Below are 17,169 nucleotides of genomic sequence, written 5' to 3'. Positions count from 1 at the left end.
GCAACCAGAGAATAGGAGGCAATGTAACATGCAATTGGTATGACAACAATATCATAATGGATTGAGGTGTCAATAGAGCTGCATGCTACAACATTTCTTAAGTTCTATGAAATGAACTCGGTTTACACAGACTGTGAAATGTTAAGAGTATATGCTGTAATCTTTAGAACAACCATGAAAATTATAATGTAAACAGGAATAGCCTGGAAGCCAGTATATTAATTGAAATGTAATTCAAAAAAGTATTCAGGTAATCCCAAGGAAGGCAGGAACAGAGGGCAGACAGATAAAACCAATTATAAAGCCAAAAGTATTTAATTTTGGAACTAACACTTATATCATGTAAAAGACCAAGAGTAATTAAGGAAAAAATTCATCTATGCCAAATTCTTATTCTATTTATTCTTCACCATAAAGATTGTGTTGCCTGGATTAAGGTATAATTCCTTTGGCAAATTCAATTTAGGTTGCCTCTTCTGAAGTGGATATAGTATTTTCCAGACCACAAAAACATGGTTGTAAAAAATCTCATATTACCTATTTTTAAATCTCCTAATATGTATTGGCACATAAAGAATTATTAAAACTTTAGTTGCTGAGCTGGCACCGTGGCTGAATGGTTAAAGTTCTGCCCACTCCACTTTGGTTGCCTGGGTTCATGGGTTCAGATCCCGGGTGTGGACAGCTCCACTCACCAGCCATGCTGTGGAGGCATCCCACATATAAAGTAGAGGAAGATGGGCACAGATGATAGGTCAGGGCTCATCCTCCTTGAACCAAACAAAACAAAACAAAAGGAATATTGGCAACAGATGTTACATCAGGGTGAATCTTCTTCACAAAAACAATAACATAAATAATAACAATAACAAAAGACAAACTTCAGTCTCTCATCCATATCATCATCATCATCTTTATAATAAAACAGAATTCCCCACCCTTACAGCTTATTATACGCAAAGTTATTTTCTCGAAGCCTTGTGATCACTGTGGCAAATATAACGCCAGACTTGATATCTGAACAAAGGAAAATATCTTGACTTGATGTTTTCTGAGTGACTGCTTTTTTTAAATGCTGATAGTTCCACTTTACTTGATATATGAGCTCATACATGTTGGGAGAATTCTTCTTGGTACAGTTAAATACAACAATATGCTTATATATCAGAAACAAGCTTCTAATATTATCTTCTCTTAGATATGTTGATTGTATTGCAAAGTTAGAAATGTAAAAGGTTTATAACTTAACTTACCAGGTGTTACTTGAAGTACGTTACCTGTACATTCAAAATCCATGAATTTTCCTTCTCCCTTTCATCTCTATGTGTCTGGAACTCTGATAGTATATTGAGTGTGGGTCATTTCTAGTGACATAACTTCTACATTGTCTCTGAATTGGCAATTTCAATCTTATCTGACACTCGCTGTTATGATTACCTTTGGATTTGGAAATATTTAGGTCTAAGAAATCCACATCCTCAGGAAGATTTTCATACCTCTTTCACAATTGTTGTAACTGGAGAAGTCATCTCACCATGTTCCTAAACTGAGACCAATACCAACGCTTAAAACAAGTCTAGAGACATGATTAGACATTACAACTCCTCCATGTGTTCCTGATATTGTCTTTTCACAGTTTTTGAATTGTTTAGTCCTTGCTAGCATTTATTTCTGAGATAAATTTATATAAATACATTTAAATATAATTATTTATTAATATTATTATCCTTTATATATATTTCTTAGATATTTATATAAATATTTTTTTCATTATTGTTATATAATTCTAGTGTTTTATTTATTCCACTTGTCTGGTCAATTTAATCAGGCTGGCTGAATTTGTAACCATTAAGTTCAACTTAATGGCTGTGGTGTATTGATGTGCCTGGTGAGAGGATTACATATCTTCACTCTGTGGAGCTCAAGTTGGACACTTCTGAGCTGAAATACTAAAAGGAAGTTCATGGTTTTCTGTAGCTTTTTTCTCTCTGACTCGAAGACCAGCAATGTTCCTTACAGAGGTTGCTCCATAAAACTTGATCCATGAGTGAAGTTGATGTGGGTGAGGGGTCCTATGGCACAAGTAAGAAATAAAGCACTCTTGCTGCAGATGTAAATACTTGCTGATGGAAGCCTCCAGTATTTTGAGATTGTTACTGCAGGAAAATCTCACTCATCTTGACTGATACAAGGGTTTTGAATGCTCTATTTGCTTCTTATTTCCTTTTGATTCCTTGCAAGACAACTGTGTTTCCCTAATTGGCTTTCTCAATAACTTTCCATGCAGTGTTTTTACTTTACTATGGTATCCTCAATTTATATTTTTATATATATATACACATGCAACTTTTCACACAGAACTTCCATATGCTTTTTAGAGACAAAGGCATAGCTATGCTAGGAGACCATTATAACATAGGCACTTTTTGGCTGTTTGAATATAGGTATAAAAAATAAAGTAGCAAATATCCTTTTCATTTAAAAATATTATTCCTTTATGGGATCAAGATGATCAGATTTAGGGGCCGGCCCAATGACTGAGTGGTTAAGTTTGCGTGTGCTCCACCATGGCAGCCTGGGGTTTCACCAGTTCGGCTCCTTGGCATGGACAGACACTTCTCATCAAGAGACACTGTGGTGGCGTCCCACAAACCACAAGTGGAAGGACCCACAACTAAAACTATACAACTATGTAGTGGATGGCTTTGGGGAGAAAGAAAAATAAAATGATTGGCAGCAGATGTTAGCTCAGGTGCCAATCTTTACAAAAAAAAAAAATGATGAACAGATTTAGCCTTTATGGCTATATTACTTCCAGTGGTAAATTCACTGAAATCATAGGAAAAAATATTTATAAAATAATCAACTCTTAAAATAAATACAAAATATAAAATAAATCCAAAAAAAATTTTTCGAAATTACTTAACATGATAAAGCAAATGCAATGGGATTCAAAAAGTTTAAGTTAAATTTAAAAGTAAACCAAATTAAATTATAAATTAAACCATTCAATGGCAAATATAGCAAATAAAACAGAATAAGAGATGCAGGGTCAGCTTAAAGGTAGCAGATAATAATAGTAGTTGAATTTTTAAGACCATTCTCAGAGCAAGAAATTAAAGATCTTCCTTAAATTTTTAAATTTTATTTAAAGGTGATCAATGCTACATGGCTTTACTTTGAATCTTGAGAAAGAAAAAGCATTAGAATTTTCCCTGTTATTATGCCTCTGAGAGAAATGCACTGTAGAGTTTGATTTTTGACATAGGGGACGCCAGATTTTATGCTAAGTGTAGTTAAGAGAGTAGCTTACCACCAATTACGACCACCTGCAGAGGTATGGAAATCCCAGAAGTCAGAATGTAAGGTATCCACATACCCTATCCAGTGGCAAGGCTCTTCCCACAATTTCAATATTGCCAGAAATAAGCTTCTTTGCATATTATCTGAATTAGTTAACAAATTAATAAAAATACTATTTCATGACAGAAAAACATTGCTCAAATTTCAAGCCCCAGTTATCAATATGAACAGACAATTAAAAATCACCAAACTTTTGAGGAGAAAATCATCAACCAAAAGAACAACAGATAAGTCTAAACAGGAAATTAATTGATCCAAGACAAGGTTTTTGAACAGAAGTAATGAGACTTCCTGAAATGATCTTGGGAAAATATGGCTTTTGTGTGTATAGTTAAATGTCTCTTCATCTCAACAGCTACGACTTTGGAATAAAACAGCAAGTGGAACAAGCAGGATGTAATGATTGAAGAGTTTGAATCTGAACTCCTCTACCCTTCAGAGATACTCAGCATAAATAACAAGTAGAGAAATAAGAAATAAAAATATAAGCAAGGTTTGAGGGATGAGGAATCTCCTTACAACCATCAGGAAGATTGATATTTTGTGATTACTGAGGGCAAAATATAAACATGTAACTATACATAGAAAATAAAATTAAGGTATATAGAAAAAATGTAAATAGAAAACTTCTAGAGACATTCTCAAAGCAGGCTGTGTAGAATTTGAAAGCCACAATTCAAAATTTCAAGTCATCCAAAAAAAAAAAAAAAAGGTGTCAAAGAATATAATTCTGGAATATAAAGTATAGATATTAAATGAACAAAATATAAGAGATAGAAAGGAACCATTAAAAAAGAAGTTATTGCCTGAGATATTTGTGATGGGAAGAAGCCAGAAAAATTTGGAAAAGTCACAAATAGTAATTTTAGAGATTAAAACAAAATTATTTGGATGAAAAGTCAGTGGATTGATTGAAGAACAAGATTAGAAACATTTAGGGAGAAAGTAAGTGAATCGAAAGAACAATTGAAGTAAAGAGAAACTGCAGAAACTAGAAAAGATACTAAGACATGAAGGATAAATTTTCCGGGATGGAAAGACAGGGAAATGAGGACAAGTAATATTAGAAGAGACCAGAACTGATTATACTCAGGATTGATGACACATATGATACTCAGATTCAAGAAGCACAATTCATCACCATCAGAAAGCATACATTTAATAAACATCTGGCTGCATCATGGTAAAACTATTTTGAATTCTTCTCCTATTTTTTTAAACCGATCACATTGGATGTTTGCCCCAATAATACTCAAACTATTCCCTACTTTGTGAATCCATTAATAAATTCTCATCTTACTCAAGTTAGCAGCAACATCAAACACAGTAGTTCACTCATGCCTCATGGAAAACTTTTCTCCACTTGGCACCCAAGGCAATACATGTTCTTGGTTTTTATTCTTATCTTCTTGCTACTCCTTTCAGTCTTGTTGGCTGATTTCACCTTTCCCTCTTAATATCTGAGTGCCACAAGGCTCAGTCTTTGGACTTCCTCTTTTTTACATCTAATTTCCTTGGTGACATTATCAGTCCCTTTGTTTCAAGCACCATGTATATGCTGAAAACCCAAATTTTATACTTTCCAGACCAATTCTCAAAATTTAACTCAGGACTTAGATATCTGAGTTCCTATGCAACAGCTTCAGCTGTATGTTTAATAGATAAATCACGCTTGACATGTCCAATCAGAAAACAAACTTCTGACCTCTCTGCCCCACATCTACCTCATGTATAATCTTTCCCAACTCATTTAATGGAAACAAAATGCTTCCCGTTGGTCAAAGCAAAAGTCATGCTTCATCCTTGACTTCTGTCCTTCTTTCTCAGACCACATTTTACACAAGAGAGCCCTGTTAACACTAACTTCAAAATAGGCCAGAATCCAGTCACTTCTCACCACTTCCACTCTACACTGGCCCAAGCCACCATCATCTCTTGCTTGAATTCTTTTAATGGTTTCCCTGTTTCCGACCTTATTCTATATTTCGTTTCAGCAGCCAAAGTGACACTATTAAAATATAATCAGATAATGTTATTCATCTGTTCAAACCAAGGTAAAGCCTTACAGAAGCCTGGTTGATCTGAGTCCTGTTACCTCTTGCATCTTGTCCTCTAGCACTGTATTTTCAACCTTTTCTTTTCATTATCATCCTCAACCAACTAAGGAGCCATTCCGGACATATTTTCTTAGCCTGTCCCCATGAAAATTCAAAACCAAAAGTATGCTACACCTCTCTTTATGTACTTTAGGTATATCTGTGCTTTATATATAAAATGAATAAGAATTTTTTCACTACCCTCAAGAACCCATTTTTGTCCCGTTGTTAGCGATATCAGCTCGTTGAGAGTGCATGCTCTAACCCTATTTAATTTCCTTAGGAATGATAGATAAACATTCTCTTTTTTCTTGACATAAAATGAAAAATGATAAAAAATAATTCCATTTTATACAAACTAGATCATTTAAATTTAATAAATTAAGTCTTTTTATGTTCATATGCGATTTAACTTGTGTTTTAAAAGTCTACTTTTTATGCTATTCCCTTTTTTTAGTTACTGAAATTTTCAAAAATTACCTTTGTTTTCCCCCTACATAGTTAGACTCGGACTTTTGTCATTTACAGCAAAAATTTCTATTAAAATATAGACAATTAGTTATAAATGGAGGATGAATCAATGAATAATATAATGAACAGTAATTTCATAAATCAATCTCTGACATGGTGACATAGTTCAACATTGTTTAATGTTTTTTCTTTCCTAGAGACATTTATTTTTATCAGGAGACATCCAAATAATTTACTTATTAGTAATAAGATTGAATGCAGGAATTTTAAGAACAAAGGCGGAGAAATTGAGAAAAAATATTGGGACTTCATGATCGTTGTGACAGTTACCACAAAGTTGAAAATGGAGTCATTCTTCAGAATAATTAGTGACAAATTTCATTAAATGTCTATTGTTAATGATATTATGATTTTAGAATTTTTTCCACTATAATAGAAATGACACATGAAAGTATAAGGAAAAGAAGTATGAAATCTCAACATTTAGCAACCTTGCCTAAAAGTAGAACATACACATCTAAGAGACTCTCAACAAGACCTAAGTTTTTAGTGTTTGTGATTGAGAGGAAGCACATTAACAGCGGGGAGTGGTCAAGTATCTCTCAGCTGATATCTTTTAGAATATGAAAACAATTTCTCAGAGGCACTTGACAATGTACAAACTGAATGACACACTACAAGCTCAAAGTCTCAGGTATTCTGATGGTGTGTGAGGTGATAAACTGTCTTCAAAATAGCCCACGTGTAAGAACTTCCTGTTCAAACTTGAAGTGACACACTGATGAGAAATCTACTTTTTCTGCTGTTGCTTCACTCTGAGCCTTCACAGAGCCGTCTGTGAAGTCCACAGATATCGTTTGTTACAAGAGTAACCTGGCCTCCCACTAGAGGATACACGACTCTCTGGGCAACAGAAGGTATGTAATGCTACTTTCCTGTCTCTCTACTAGCTCAACTCAATTAGTGGGGGATTACCGATGCTAGATATGATGCAACAGTTCATATATAGTCAAATAAAAAAGAACATTAGTATCTTTATTTGAATAATTCAAGATAAAAAACAAACATAGAAACATGAAATAAGTTGGAGGATTTCTTAAATATCGAAATTATTGCCTGTGAAGAATAGTTAAGTGCGTATACACATGCATATTTGGATTTGTAAATCAATATAATTTAAAGTGGAATCTCATAAGGATCATGACACTGAATAGTTAATTTTGGATTTTGTAATCAGTATAGATATTATTTTGTACATTATTTATATTTAGCCCAGCATTTAAAAATAGGTTCTTAAAATGCATTCATCCAAACATGAGTGTGAAATGTAAACCCCCCCCGTACATTTACTTAGATTAAATAAAGTAGTTTGATTTTTATTAAAAATCACAATGAACTAATTTCCATAGTATGCTAATTTAAACCTAAGTGTAAACAATCAAAAGACTTTAAAATGTTGAACAAAACATTGCAGAGAAAGGTATACCACACTGATAAAGAGACTCCTGTCTAAAGAATTAAATTATACTGTCTAACTGGTAAGGTTCACAAATAATAGATAACTGTGTTAAAATAATAATTAAATTAACTAACACATTATTGAGAGCTTATTAATGCCAGATTGAGTATAAAGTGTTTTGCATGCATTATATCATACACATTTGTAGTCCCATTTTAGGTTAGTAAATGAAGTTGCTAGACACTAAGTAACTTTTTAAAGGTCACATGTTGTAAGTTTCAAAAACAAAATTAATTCCAGGTCTTACTGACTATGGAGCCCCTTGACTGAATTATTAAATTAAATTCTATGATTTATCACAATTGAAGCTACCCTCACTGATTTGACAGCCGTAAGATCCTTCTGGAAGTTTGCACCAACAGTGTGCTTCCATAAATCATCTACACTTTTATTGATCTTTTATAGATTCATATCTTAGCCATTAAATCAATTGCCAATTACATGTGTATATTTTTTAAAAATCTGTGTTATTCTTAATATTTATAAGGCTTTGGACAATTTGGGAGACTCAAATTTATATATTTATACTTTATAAAATATATCTTTAAAATTTTAATAATTTCTCAGAACTCCACGGTCCTTCAAAATAAAGTTTAATTGGTAACACCTCATCCCCTTTCAATAAATAAATGTAAGTCAGTAAATAAAATTAATTTAGTGCAGGAAATGACAATGCATGCTAATATCATTATTTCCTCAACTTTAGAACATTCAATCTTTAACCATTAGTGGATTTAAAAATTGTCATAAAAAAAATTGGTGCATCATTTTTCTTCCAATATGGCATTTTAATTTTGACAGTTATTCCAATAGTGTTAAATTGTTTCCGTGGAATCTGACTCAAATTAATGAGGACATTATTATCCATCATCTTCTTTATTCCACACTAACTGATTGCTTTTCATTGCTGCAACCAATAACATTGTGTGAAATGTAGAATACGGTTTAAAAACTACTTAGTCTATCATAAAACACTTACTTAAAACTTTAAGGCACCTGAAATTAATATAATGTTGGATGTCATTTATACTTCAATGAAACTGAATAAATAGAGCTCTAAGGAAACTAGACTTTTACATTGTTCAAATGCAAATGAGTACTATTACTCACGTCACACTCCACCCATTTAACTATACTAGCGATCTTGTCATTATATATACCATTGATTAACTACTTAAGTTCAGTTATGGAACGCAGTCCCTGTCATTACTCAGCAGCAGAGATGAATGACCAAAGAGAAAACTACTCAGAACTGAACGTGGTCAAAGACCCAAGAAGACGTCAAATGAAAGGTAGGACACTAAGCTCCATTTCAGTAACTCAACAGGAAATATCTCATGTGGAGTTACACATTGAAAATACTTCGTAGTGTCTTCAATAGAATGACAAGAACGACTGCTGCACAGGTAAAACATTTAATAGACACGCAATATCACTGTCCTAGGGTGTGCAGCTGGGACACAGAGGTGTGAGGAAAGAGTAGAAAATCATAATATTTTTCATTTGTGAGGATCAAGGATTGAAATTGGAATATGGTATTCTAACATAAAATCTGAGGACTAATTTTATTCAGGCATTGTTAAAATTTGTAGCGTTTGACCAACAACTTGTAGCGCCTTATATTCACTGAAAATGCAGTAGTATATATTCTGAGAGAAAGATTATAATGGTAGATATGGGTTTGGGTTCCAAGTTTATATATATGATTCCCCGTGCATGTGTATGTAAACTCTACGAAGAACTATCTCCATCTCTCCTTTCTCAGTGTTTTTATTTCTCTCCCTGCAGATTTACCATCACCTTCCGAGAAGCTCATTGCTCTGATCCTGGGAGTCATCTGCTTTGTCTTGTATATTGTAGTAAGGTTGATGCTCCTTGTTCCCTGTAAGTAAATTTTTGAAAGATTGTAAGGGAACTTTCACCTTAATGATGGTCAATGCCTCTATACATTTCATAATATTGTGGGTTAGAATTCTTATTTTAATGAATAAATTTAGACTGAACGTGGAAGGATTAGTCTGAATTCGTTAATTATAAATAACAGAATGATTTTAGAGGGTAATATACATACATATATATGTGTATATATGCCTATATTTTCACTTCATAACTCAAAGAAGTGTTTTAGGAGACTGAACGATCCTACTGAGAAATATAATGTAAGTTTTGTGATTGGTTAAAGCAAATATTGTGAAAGATGGTGAAGTTGGTCCTGAAGGCTTTTGAAATATTTTTCCCCCAATCTTTATTACTTTATTAATTTTTTGGTAAAATCTTCTCAAATTAGATTATTCTAATTCTAAACAATATACTAAATTTCAAAGTAAGAAACTATGATTTATTTAGATAATGTTAATTTTTATATGAATTAATTTAATCTTTATAGGTACTGTAAGCCTGGCACAGAACAATTCATCCCTGGCAACAAGGAACCAGAAAGGTATATTGATTTCCAAAGTTCTGATATTAGTATATTTTGATTTTGTCTCTACCTTAAGCTAGCTAAAATGATAATAGATTTTTGGGGGGATGATGAATTACAAAATCTAGTAATACATGTTCATACATGATAATCATAGGACAGTCTCCCTTTCTGTGCAACAATATTAAGAAAATTCATTTAAAATCACCATACCGATTGCTGCTGACTGGATCAAATTTTCTACTGATCAGATATAAACAATTTTACTAATCTAAAATGGTGATATTGTTCATTGAATTTCAGGACATGTATAGAGTGGATACTTTTGTTTGTGTTTTTGCTTTATATGAGCACATAAATTAGGAGATTAGAGGCTAACCGTCCCTGTGGTTGCGTGTATGAGTGTGTTTTGATTTATATGTACCAGCCTGTGAGGGTGCATAGATAAGATATGTACATATATGCTTCTACCTATGCAAATATGTAAGCTAATATTCCTTTTTTTTAATTAAAATTGTTTTGGGATATGTATTTCATAATCTTTCTCCAGCATATCATTGTGGTCATTGTCCAAAGGAGTGGTTCACATATTCCAACAATTGCTATTACATTAGTATTGAAAGAAAAGCATGGAATGAGAGCTTGCTGGCCTGTGCTTCTAAGAACTCTACCCTGCTTTATATAGATAACGAAGATGAACTGGTAAGATTTCAAATGTTTCGAACATTTTACTAAAAGCTTATTTCAGTCAATATTATATTTGTGAAAATCGTCCAAATTTTTGTACTTGTTGGTAGTTTTTATTTTAAAGTGCATGTTGATCACAACTGAAAAAAACCATATAATTACATATGAGGTGACAATTAGAAGTTTCCAGCCCCCAGCAGCCCCTGAGTGTACTCTTACCACTTCTCTTCTCTCCTCTCTTAATCAGCATTCTGATTTTTAATGTTATAAATTGTCTTTGCTTATTTTTAAACACTATATAAATGGAACATTTAGTATACATTTTTATGTGTTTTTTTCTTTTACCTCCATATGATATTTAACAATTCATTCATGTTATTACATTTATTTGTATTTTTTTAATTTTTCACTTCTGTATTATATGATTATGATGTTTTTTAATCTATTCTACTGAGAGATAAATGTGGTTGATTTGAATATGTTGGTATTATGAATAATTTTTTTATGAAAATCATTGTGTATGTCTTTTCCCACATATTGTATTTATAATAATTTACATATTATACATAATATGTCATATACAATAAATTATTTTCATATAATATAAATATTATATATATAATAATATTAATTTATAAGTATAATTGCATTTCTGTATAATTATAGTTTACTATCTTCTTTGCATTAGAATGAAATTGTGGGGTCATAAATATGTGTATGTCAAATTTATTTTGTTATCACAGTTTTTTAGTTTATTGTGTAAATACACATTTTACCAATTAGTCCCTTCAACCAAAACTTAATATTATCAAGAATTTTAGTATTATGTCTGATTGTTATATAGTAATTTCATTATAACATTAACAGGCATTTTCTGATTACTATTAAATTAAACACATTTTTCTGGGGTCTTAATCACTAGAATATTCTTTTTCGTGATAATGAGAAGTGTCTGTTCCTGTCTCTTGCCCATTTCTCCTGTGTTGTCTTTCTTCTTCCTTCCTAGAAGTGGTTCTATTTTGGATTTGAGGTTGTTTTTGATTTAATCAGATGAAAACAGCTTTTTTGACTCTGTGACTTACCTTTTTTATTCTGATATTGGAGTCCTTCAATGATCAGAATTTACTCATGTTATCAGAATCCAATTTACCATTTTGAGTATTAGTGATTATTTTGGACCTATTTCAGAACTTGGTCGAAATTCATGACAATAGTCTCCCACATTACACTCTAAGTTTTTTGTTTTTCCTTCATTTTTTAACTTTTACATTTAGGTCTGTAATACATTAGGAATGTATGTTTTGTGATGCTGTGAGGTGGAAGTGAAGTTTATGCTTTTCTACATGATTATCTAAATGATGGAATATAATTTATAGCGAAGGTGATGTTTTCTTCATAAGTAACTTTATAGATATATATAATGCATACGCATATATATGCCCTAATCAGCTTTATCTAGATAATTTATCTTCTTGACGTTTTATAGTTTACACCTAGGTTTATGACCAATTTTGAGCTTATTTTTGTATATAATATGAGGTATGTATAAAATAATAACTATATTATTTTTATTTTGCATAACAATATCCAATTGTTTCCACAACATTTGTTGAAAAGACTATGCTATGTCTACTTTATGAGTTTGCATCTTTGTTGAAATCTGCATTCCACATATGCGTGGGTATACCTTTGCACTTTCTAATCTGTTTTATTGATCTAGTTATCTATTTTCATGCCAAGTCTGTACTGTAAGCATTTTTTTACAGTAAATTTACATTAGTTACATTAGTTCTTTTTCAAAGATTTATTGTTTGTTCTAGGACGTTGTATGGATATTTCCTCATTATGTCTATCTTTTTAAAGATTCTTTTGCTTTTCTTTTTTTTAAGCAAGTATGAATCTTAATTTTATCAATGCCTTCTGCATCAGAGTGATCACATCTTTTATCTTCTTTACTTGGTTAAAGTAACGGATCAATACTATGGAGTTTCATATGTACATCCAACATGGCATTGCTTCAACAAATCCAGTTTTTTCATAGTGCGTGATGTTTATATATCACTGGAATGTTTATATCATTTTATGATTGCAACCGATATGTAATTTCCCTTTTTGTAAGATTCTCATCAAAAATACACATAACGTATTTTACCAGCCTCATTCATCTTGTTGCAAGTGTTTTCTATTTTCTTTATCCTACAAGAGATTTTATGAGATTGGCACTATATGTTTTTGGTACATATTGCTCACATCAACATGAAATGATCTGCAACTGAGCGTGGAAAGTTTTTTGAATTACAGATAAAGTTCTAATAGAAGTTTTAAGACAAGCATAGTAATTGTATTTCTTTTTGTTTTAGTTTTCACAAGTCGTAATTGTTAGAATTTCTTCCTCTGTGTGTCTGTTTTAAAATGCATTTGCATATTTTCATAACATTGTCTTATAATTTTATTGAGGTGTAATATACACACAAGTGGATGCAAATACTATATTCCAACAGCTTACTGAATTTTCATCAAGTGTAACCATCACCCAGAATGAGAAATTGAAATTTGCCTGCGCTACGAAAGGGCACTTTTGTATTCTTTTCTGCATTAAAAAATACTTTATATCAATGGAATCATGCAGTATGTGTTCTTTATTTTTGGCTTTTTCAGGTAAAGCTAAACTGGTGAAATTCATCTACATTGTTGCATGAAGTTGTAGATGGTCCATGCCTCTTTCCTGTTCCATTGTCTGATTATGTTATAATGTATTTATCTATTCTACTGCTGATGCTCTTGGATATTTGGGTATTGTTCTATTTAGGGCTTCCATGAGTTATTCTGCCATACAAATTTCAGTGTAAAGTTTCAACAAAATATGTTTATCACTTCTCCATTCTATAACTTTTAACTGACTCTTCTTTTGATAGCTTCTTGAGAGGGAAGCTGCTCAGATCATTCATTTTAGAACATTCTTCCTTTTGAAATTGTGGCAAAATGTTTTTTTCTAAACACTACTTTAGTTCCATCCTAAAAATTTTTACATGTTCTCATTTTATTATCAGGTATTTGCTAATTTTCCTTTTGGTTTCAACTTTGAACGATAGATTTTGCAGAAATGTGTCACTTTCTAAATGACTTGGAAGTTCCCATATTTCTTTCTGTTGTGATTTCCACTTCAGTTCTTTGTCTTCGGAGAATATAATTTGAAATGTTCTAATCCTTTGAACTTAGTGATACCTATTTATGAACTAGAATATTTTCTATATATGCCAGTTATATCAAGCTGGTTCATAGTGGTTTTACACTCTTTCATATTCTTACTGATTTTATGATCAGCTGTTCTATCAATTATTGAGGAAAGAGCTCTTAAATTTTCAACAATAATTATTAAATTGTTTATCTTTCTTTTTAATTCTCTCAGTTTCCACTTCATGTGATTGTGGGTTCTGCTGTTAGGCGAATATAGGTTTTCATTGTTTTATCTTCCTCTTGTACTGATGGATTTAATATTTTTAAATGTTTCTTTTTATTTCTAATAATGTTTCCTGTTTTAACAGCTATTTTGTCCGATATCAGAATAACAATTTCTGCTCACTATGGTTACTGTTGATAAGCTGTATTTTTTCCATCCCTTTCACTTTCACCTATTTATGCCATTGAATCTAAAGTGTGGTTTGCTACAGAGAGCATATAGATGAATCTTACATTTTCATTCAGCATTTTTATTCAGATATTTTATTATCTTTTGATTGGAATGTTTATTCATTTACATTTAATGTAATAACTAATATAGTTGGATTTAGGTCTGCCATTTGCTATTTGTTCAGTTTCTGTCTTTTGATCTTTTCTTTCACCTTTCCTAACATCTTTTGTGTTAAACAGGTGTCATTTTAGTATTTTAGCTAGTATGGAATCACCTTGTCTCTTCTACACATGTACACAATTTTCCATCGTCCACGGATGTGTAGAGCTAATCTCATCTCTTCTTTTGTACTCTCATTTTTTGTACCTTCCCATTATATTTATGATTGGCACTGTGTGTGGCACAAAAGAGATCACAACCTTGGAATAGAAAAAGTATGGGTTTCCCTCATTCAGTACCAGGCAAATATAGCACTTTGAGCTGAAAAGGTAGTGGGCTATTTAGCGACCCATTCCCCTCTGCTAATCAAGTCTGCCTCTGTGGTAACAACACCACTGAGTTTTTCTGTCTTACCAAAACTGTAAAAACTACAATTATTCTTGCTCATCGGCTGGGCTGGGGAGGAGAGCAGGCATGGGAACAGTTCTAGGCAAGAAGACCACAAATTTGCTCCATTCTTACTTGAATCTACAGCAGGTTTTCCAATAATAAATACTTCACAAATTGGTTTTCCAATAATAAATACTTCACAAATTATTATTAATCTTTGATCAGTTCTCAGAGCCCTGAAAGTGTGTTTTTGTCAGTCGTTTTCTTCACTTAGTCATACTAATACGTTTTCCTAATGTGTCCAGTGTGTAACACTATAATGTAAATTGAAAGACTATAAATTAAAAAGAATTAATTCTATTTGCGGTTAGAAAATTCAAATTAGTATAAAAGCACTTTTTTGACTTGTCTTCAAATTTCTTTACTCATAGAATTTTTTGGTCTCCTTGCGTGTTTACTCATGGATTAGACCCTCTCATGGAAACAATAGTAATTCCTGGATGTCGCCAAGTGGCTCAACTTTCTCTTCAAAACTGTAAGTTGCTGGAGAACTCAATATTTTATGCCTTGAAGGAATTAATCTTAGAAAGAAAAAAAGAAATATATGAACAGTCATATAAACACAATTATTTAAATGTTTCCATAGAAAAAATTATATGGAAAATATTCAGATTTAGGTTATAACTACTAGTCTAAATGCATTGTTTATTCATCAAAATATGAAGTTATATTATACAAATAATGATATAATATTCTCTGTATTTCAGGTTCTCAAGATCTTCAGAGAGAGGCAAAAATTGTGCGTTTTTTGATTTTCCAACGAAGTCACTTTCTTCCGCATCCTGTTTGGAAGAAAGAATGTATATTTGTAAGCAGCAGGCATTTTAGCTTATCTAAATTTGATATAATGCTACTGTCACCATCTATAAATAACATATTTGTAGTTTCTTCAAAGCCATAAATTATTTGCTTAGAATTATTTTTTAAGATATTATACTTTAGTGAAGTTTCAGATTCACAACCAATTTAAGAGGGAGGTACAAAGATTTCTATGTCCCCCCATCCCAACACGTGCGTAGGCTCCTTCTTTATCAACATCACTCACCAGAATGCACACTTGTTACCTAGGATGAATCTATATTAATGCATCATAACCACTTAAAGTGCATAGTCAGCCTGAGGCTTCACTCCTGTGTTGTAGAACTATTTTAAAATCTTTATTGATATTAATTTTTAAAATATATGCCAAGTCCATATTATACATTTCTTAAGCTTTTGCTATTTTTTAAAATAAATCATGTATAAATTGCAAATCATAATATCAAGAACTGTTATTGCTAGCCACAGTAAGTTGAATCAGTCCACTCATATTTTCAGATTAAAAGATATGTCTTCATCTTGGAAGGCATTGAAAATAAGGAAGTAATAACCTTGGGGGACGAGGTATATAAGTTAGAGTCAAGTCAGAGGATGGAATCAGGGTACATTTGATGCAAAGAATTATTAACTATTTGTTGAAAATTGTCCACTAAGAAAGGATAAAAGAAAATCACACAGAATAACATGATTACATATTATGTATTTTTAATATATATATAATTGACATAATGTTATATTAGTTTCAGGTGTAGAATGTAATAATTTGATATTTGTATCTATTGCAAAATGATCACCAAAAGAAATCCCGGTAACATCTGTCACCAGAGTTACAAACAAAAGAAATTTTTTCTCGTACTGAGAACTTTTTCTCTTTCTTTCTTTCTTTCTTTCTTTCCTTCTTTCCTTCTTTCTTTCTTTCTTTTTCATTGCAGTAATATTAGATTATAACATTATATAGCTTTCAGATGTACATTGTAATATATTTCGAATTCTGTGTGGATTACATCGTGTTTACCACACAAAAAGTAATTATAATCCATCACCTCACATCTGAGGCTAATCACCCCTTTTTCCCTATCCCCTCCCCCCCTTCCCCTACGCTAACCACCAATCCAATCTCCATCGCTATGTGTTTGTTTGTCCTTGCTTTTATCTTCTCCTTATGAGTGAGATCATACAGTATTTGGCTTTCTCTCTCTGACTTATTTCCTTTAGCATAATACTCTCAAGTTCCATCCATGTTGTCACAAATGGCTGGATTTCATCATTTCTTATAGCTGAGTAGTCTTCCATTGTGTATATATACCACATATTCTTTATGCATTTGTCCCTTCAAGGGCACCTAGGCTGCTTCAAGTGTTGGCTATTGTGAATAATGCTGCAATGCACATACAGATGCATGTATCGTTATGCATTTGTGTTTTCAAGTTCTTTGGATAAATACCCAGCAGTGGGATAGCTGGATCATATGGTAGATCATAGGGTAGGCCAGTGTTTCCTTATTGATCTTCTGTTTGGATGATCTTTCCATTGCTGTAAGTGGAGTGTTAAA

At 32.1% G+C, this 17,169-nt stretch overlaps 1 protein-coding gene across 2 annotated transcripts; it reads left to right on the top strand.

Annotated features, from left to right (window-relative positions):
* Nucleotides 1-6,713: 6,713 nt before the first annotated feature.
* LOC103563736 (NKG2-A/NKG2-B type II integral membrane protein-like) lies at nucleotides 6,714-16,293 on the top strand. Of its 2 annotated transcripts, XM_070619066.1 has the most exons (7): nucleotides 6,714-6,847; nucleotides 8,664-8,741; nucleotides 9,238-9,333; nucleotides 9,836-9,889; nucleotides 10,422-10,573; nucleotides 15,170-15,273; nucleotides 15,506-16,293. In XM_070619066.1, exons 2-7 carry the CDS (start codon nucleotides 8,672-8,674, stop codon nucleotides 15,624-15,626), a joined length of 597 nt encoding a protein of 198 aa, XP_070475167.1. In that variant the 5' UTR covers nucleotides 6,714-6,847; nucleotides 8,664-8,671; the 3' UTR covers nucleotides 15,627-16,293. The 2 variants fall into 2 exon arrangements, with proteins under 2 accessions (XP_070475167.1, XP_070475166.1); XM_070619065.1 differs by lacking the exon at nucleotides 6,714-6,847 and having other exon boundaries at nucleotides 8,547-8,741; nucleotides 15,506-16,053.
* Nucleotides 16,294-17,169: the final 876 nt, after the last annotated feature.

The sequence above is a fragment of the Equus przewalskii genome, chromosome 5 (assembly GCF_037783145.1).
Source record: "Equus przewalskii isolate Varuska chromosome 5, EquPr2, whole genome shotgun sequence".
NCBI classification, from domain to species: domain Eukaryota; kingdom Metazoa; phylum Chordata; class Mammalia; order Perissodactyla; family Equidae; genus Equus; species Equus przewalskii.
The sequence above is the reverse complement of the archived record's forward strand: the minus strand, read 5'-3'. Positions and strand labels throughout refer to the sequence as shown.

What these genes read in the sequence shown, in the direction of transcription:
- LOC103563736 (XM_070619065.1), top strand. Translation starts at nt 8,636, where the DNA reads ATGGAACGCAGTCCCTGTCATTACTCAGCAGCAGAGATGAATGACCAA. An exon ending in GTTGATGCTCCTTGTTCCCT is followed by an intron (nt 9,334 to 9,835) that starts GTAAGTAAATTT and finishes TAATCTTTATAG; the next exon opens with GTACTGTAAGCCTGGCACAG. An exon ending in TAGATAACGAAGATGAACTG is followed by an intron (nt 10,574 to 15,169) that starts GTAAGATTTCAA and finishes CTTTACTCATAG; the next exon opens with AATTTTTTGGTCTCCTTGCG.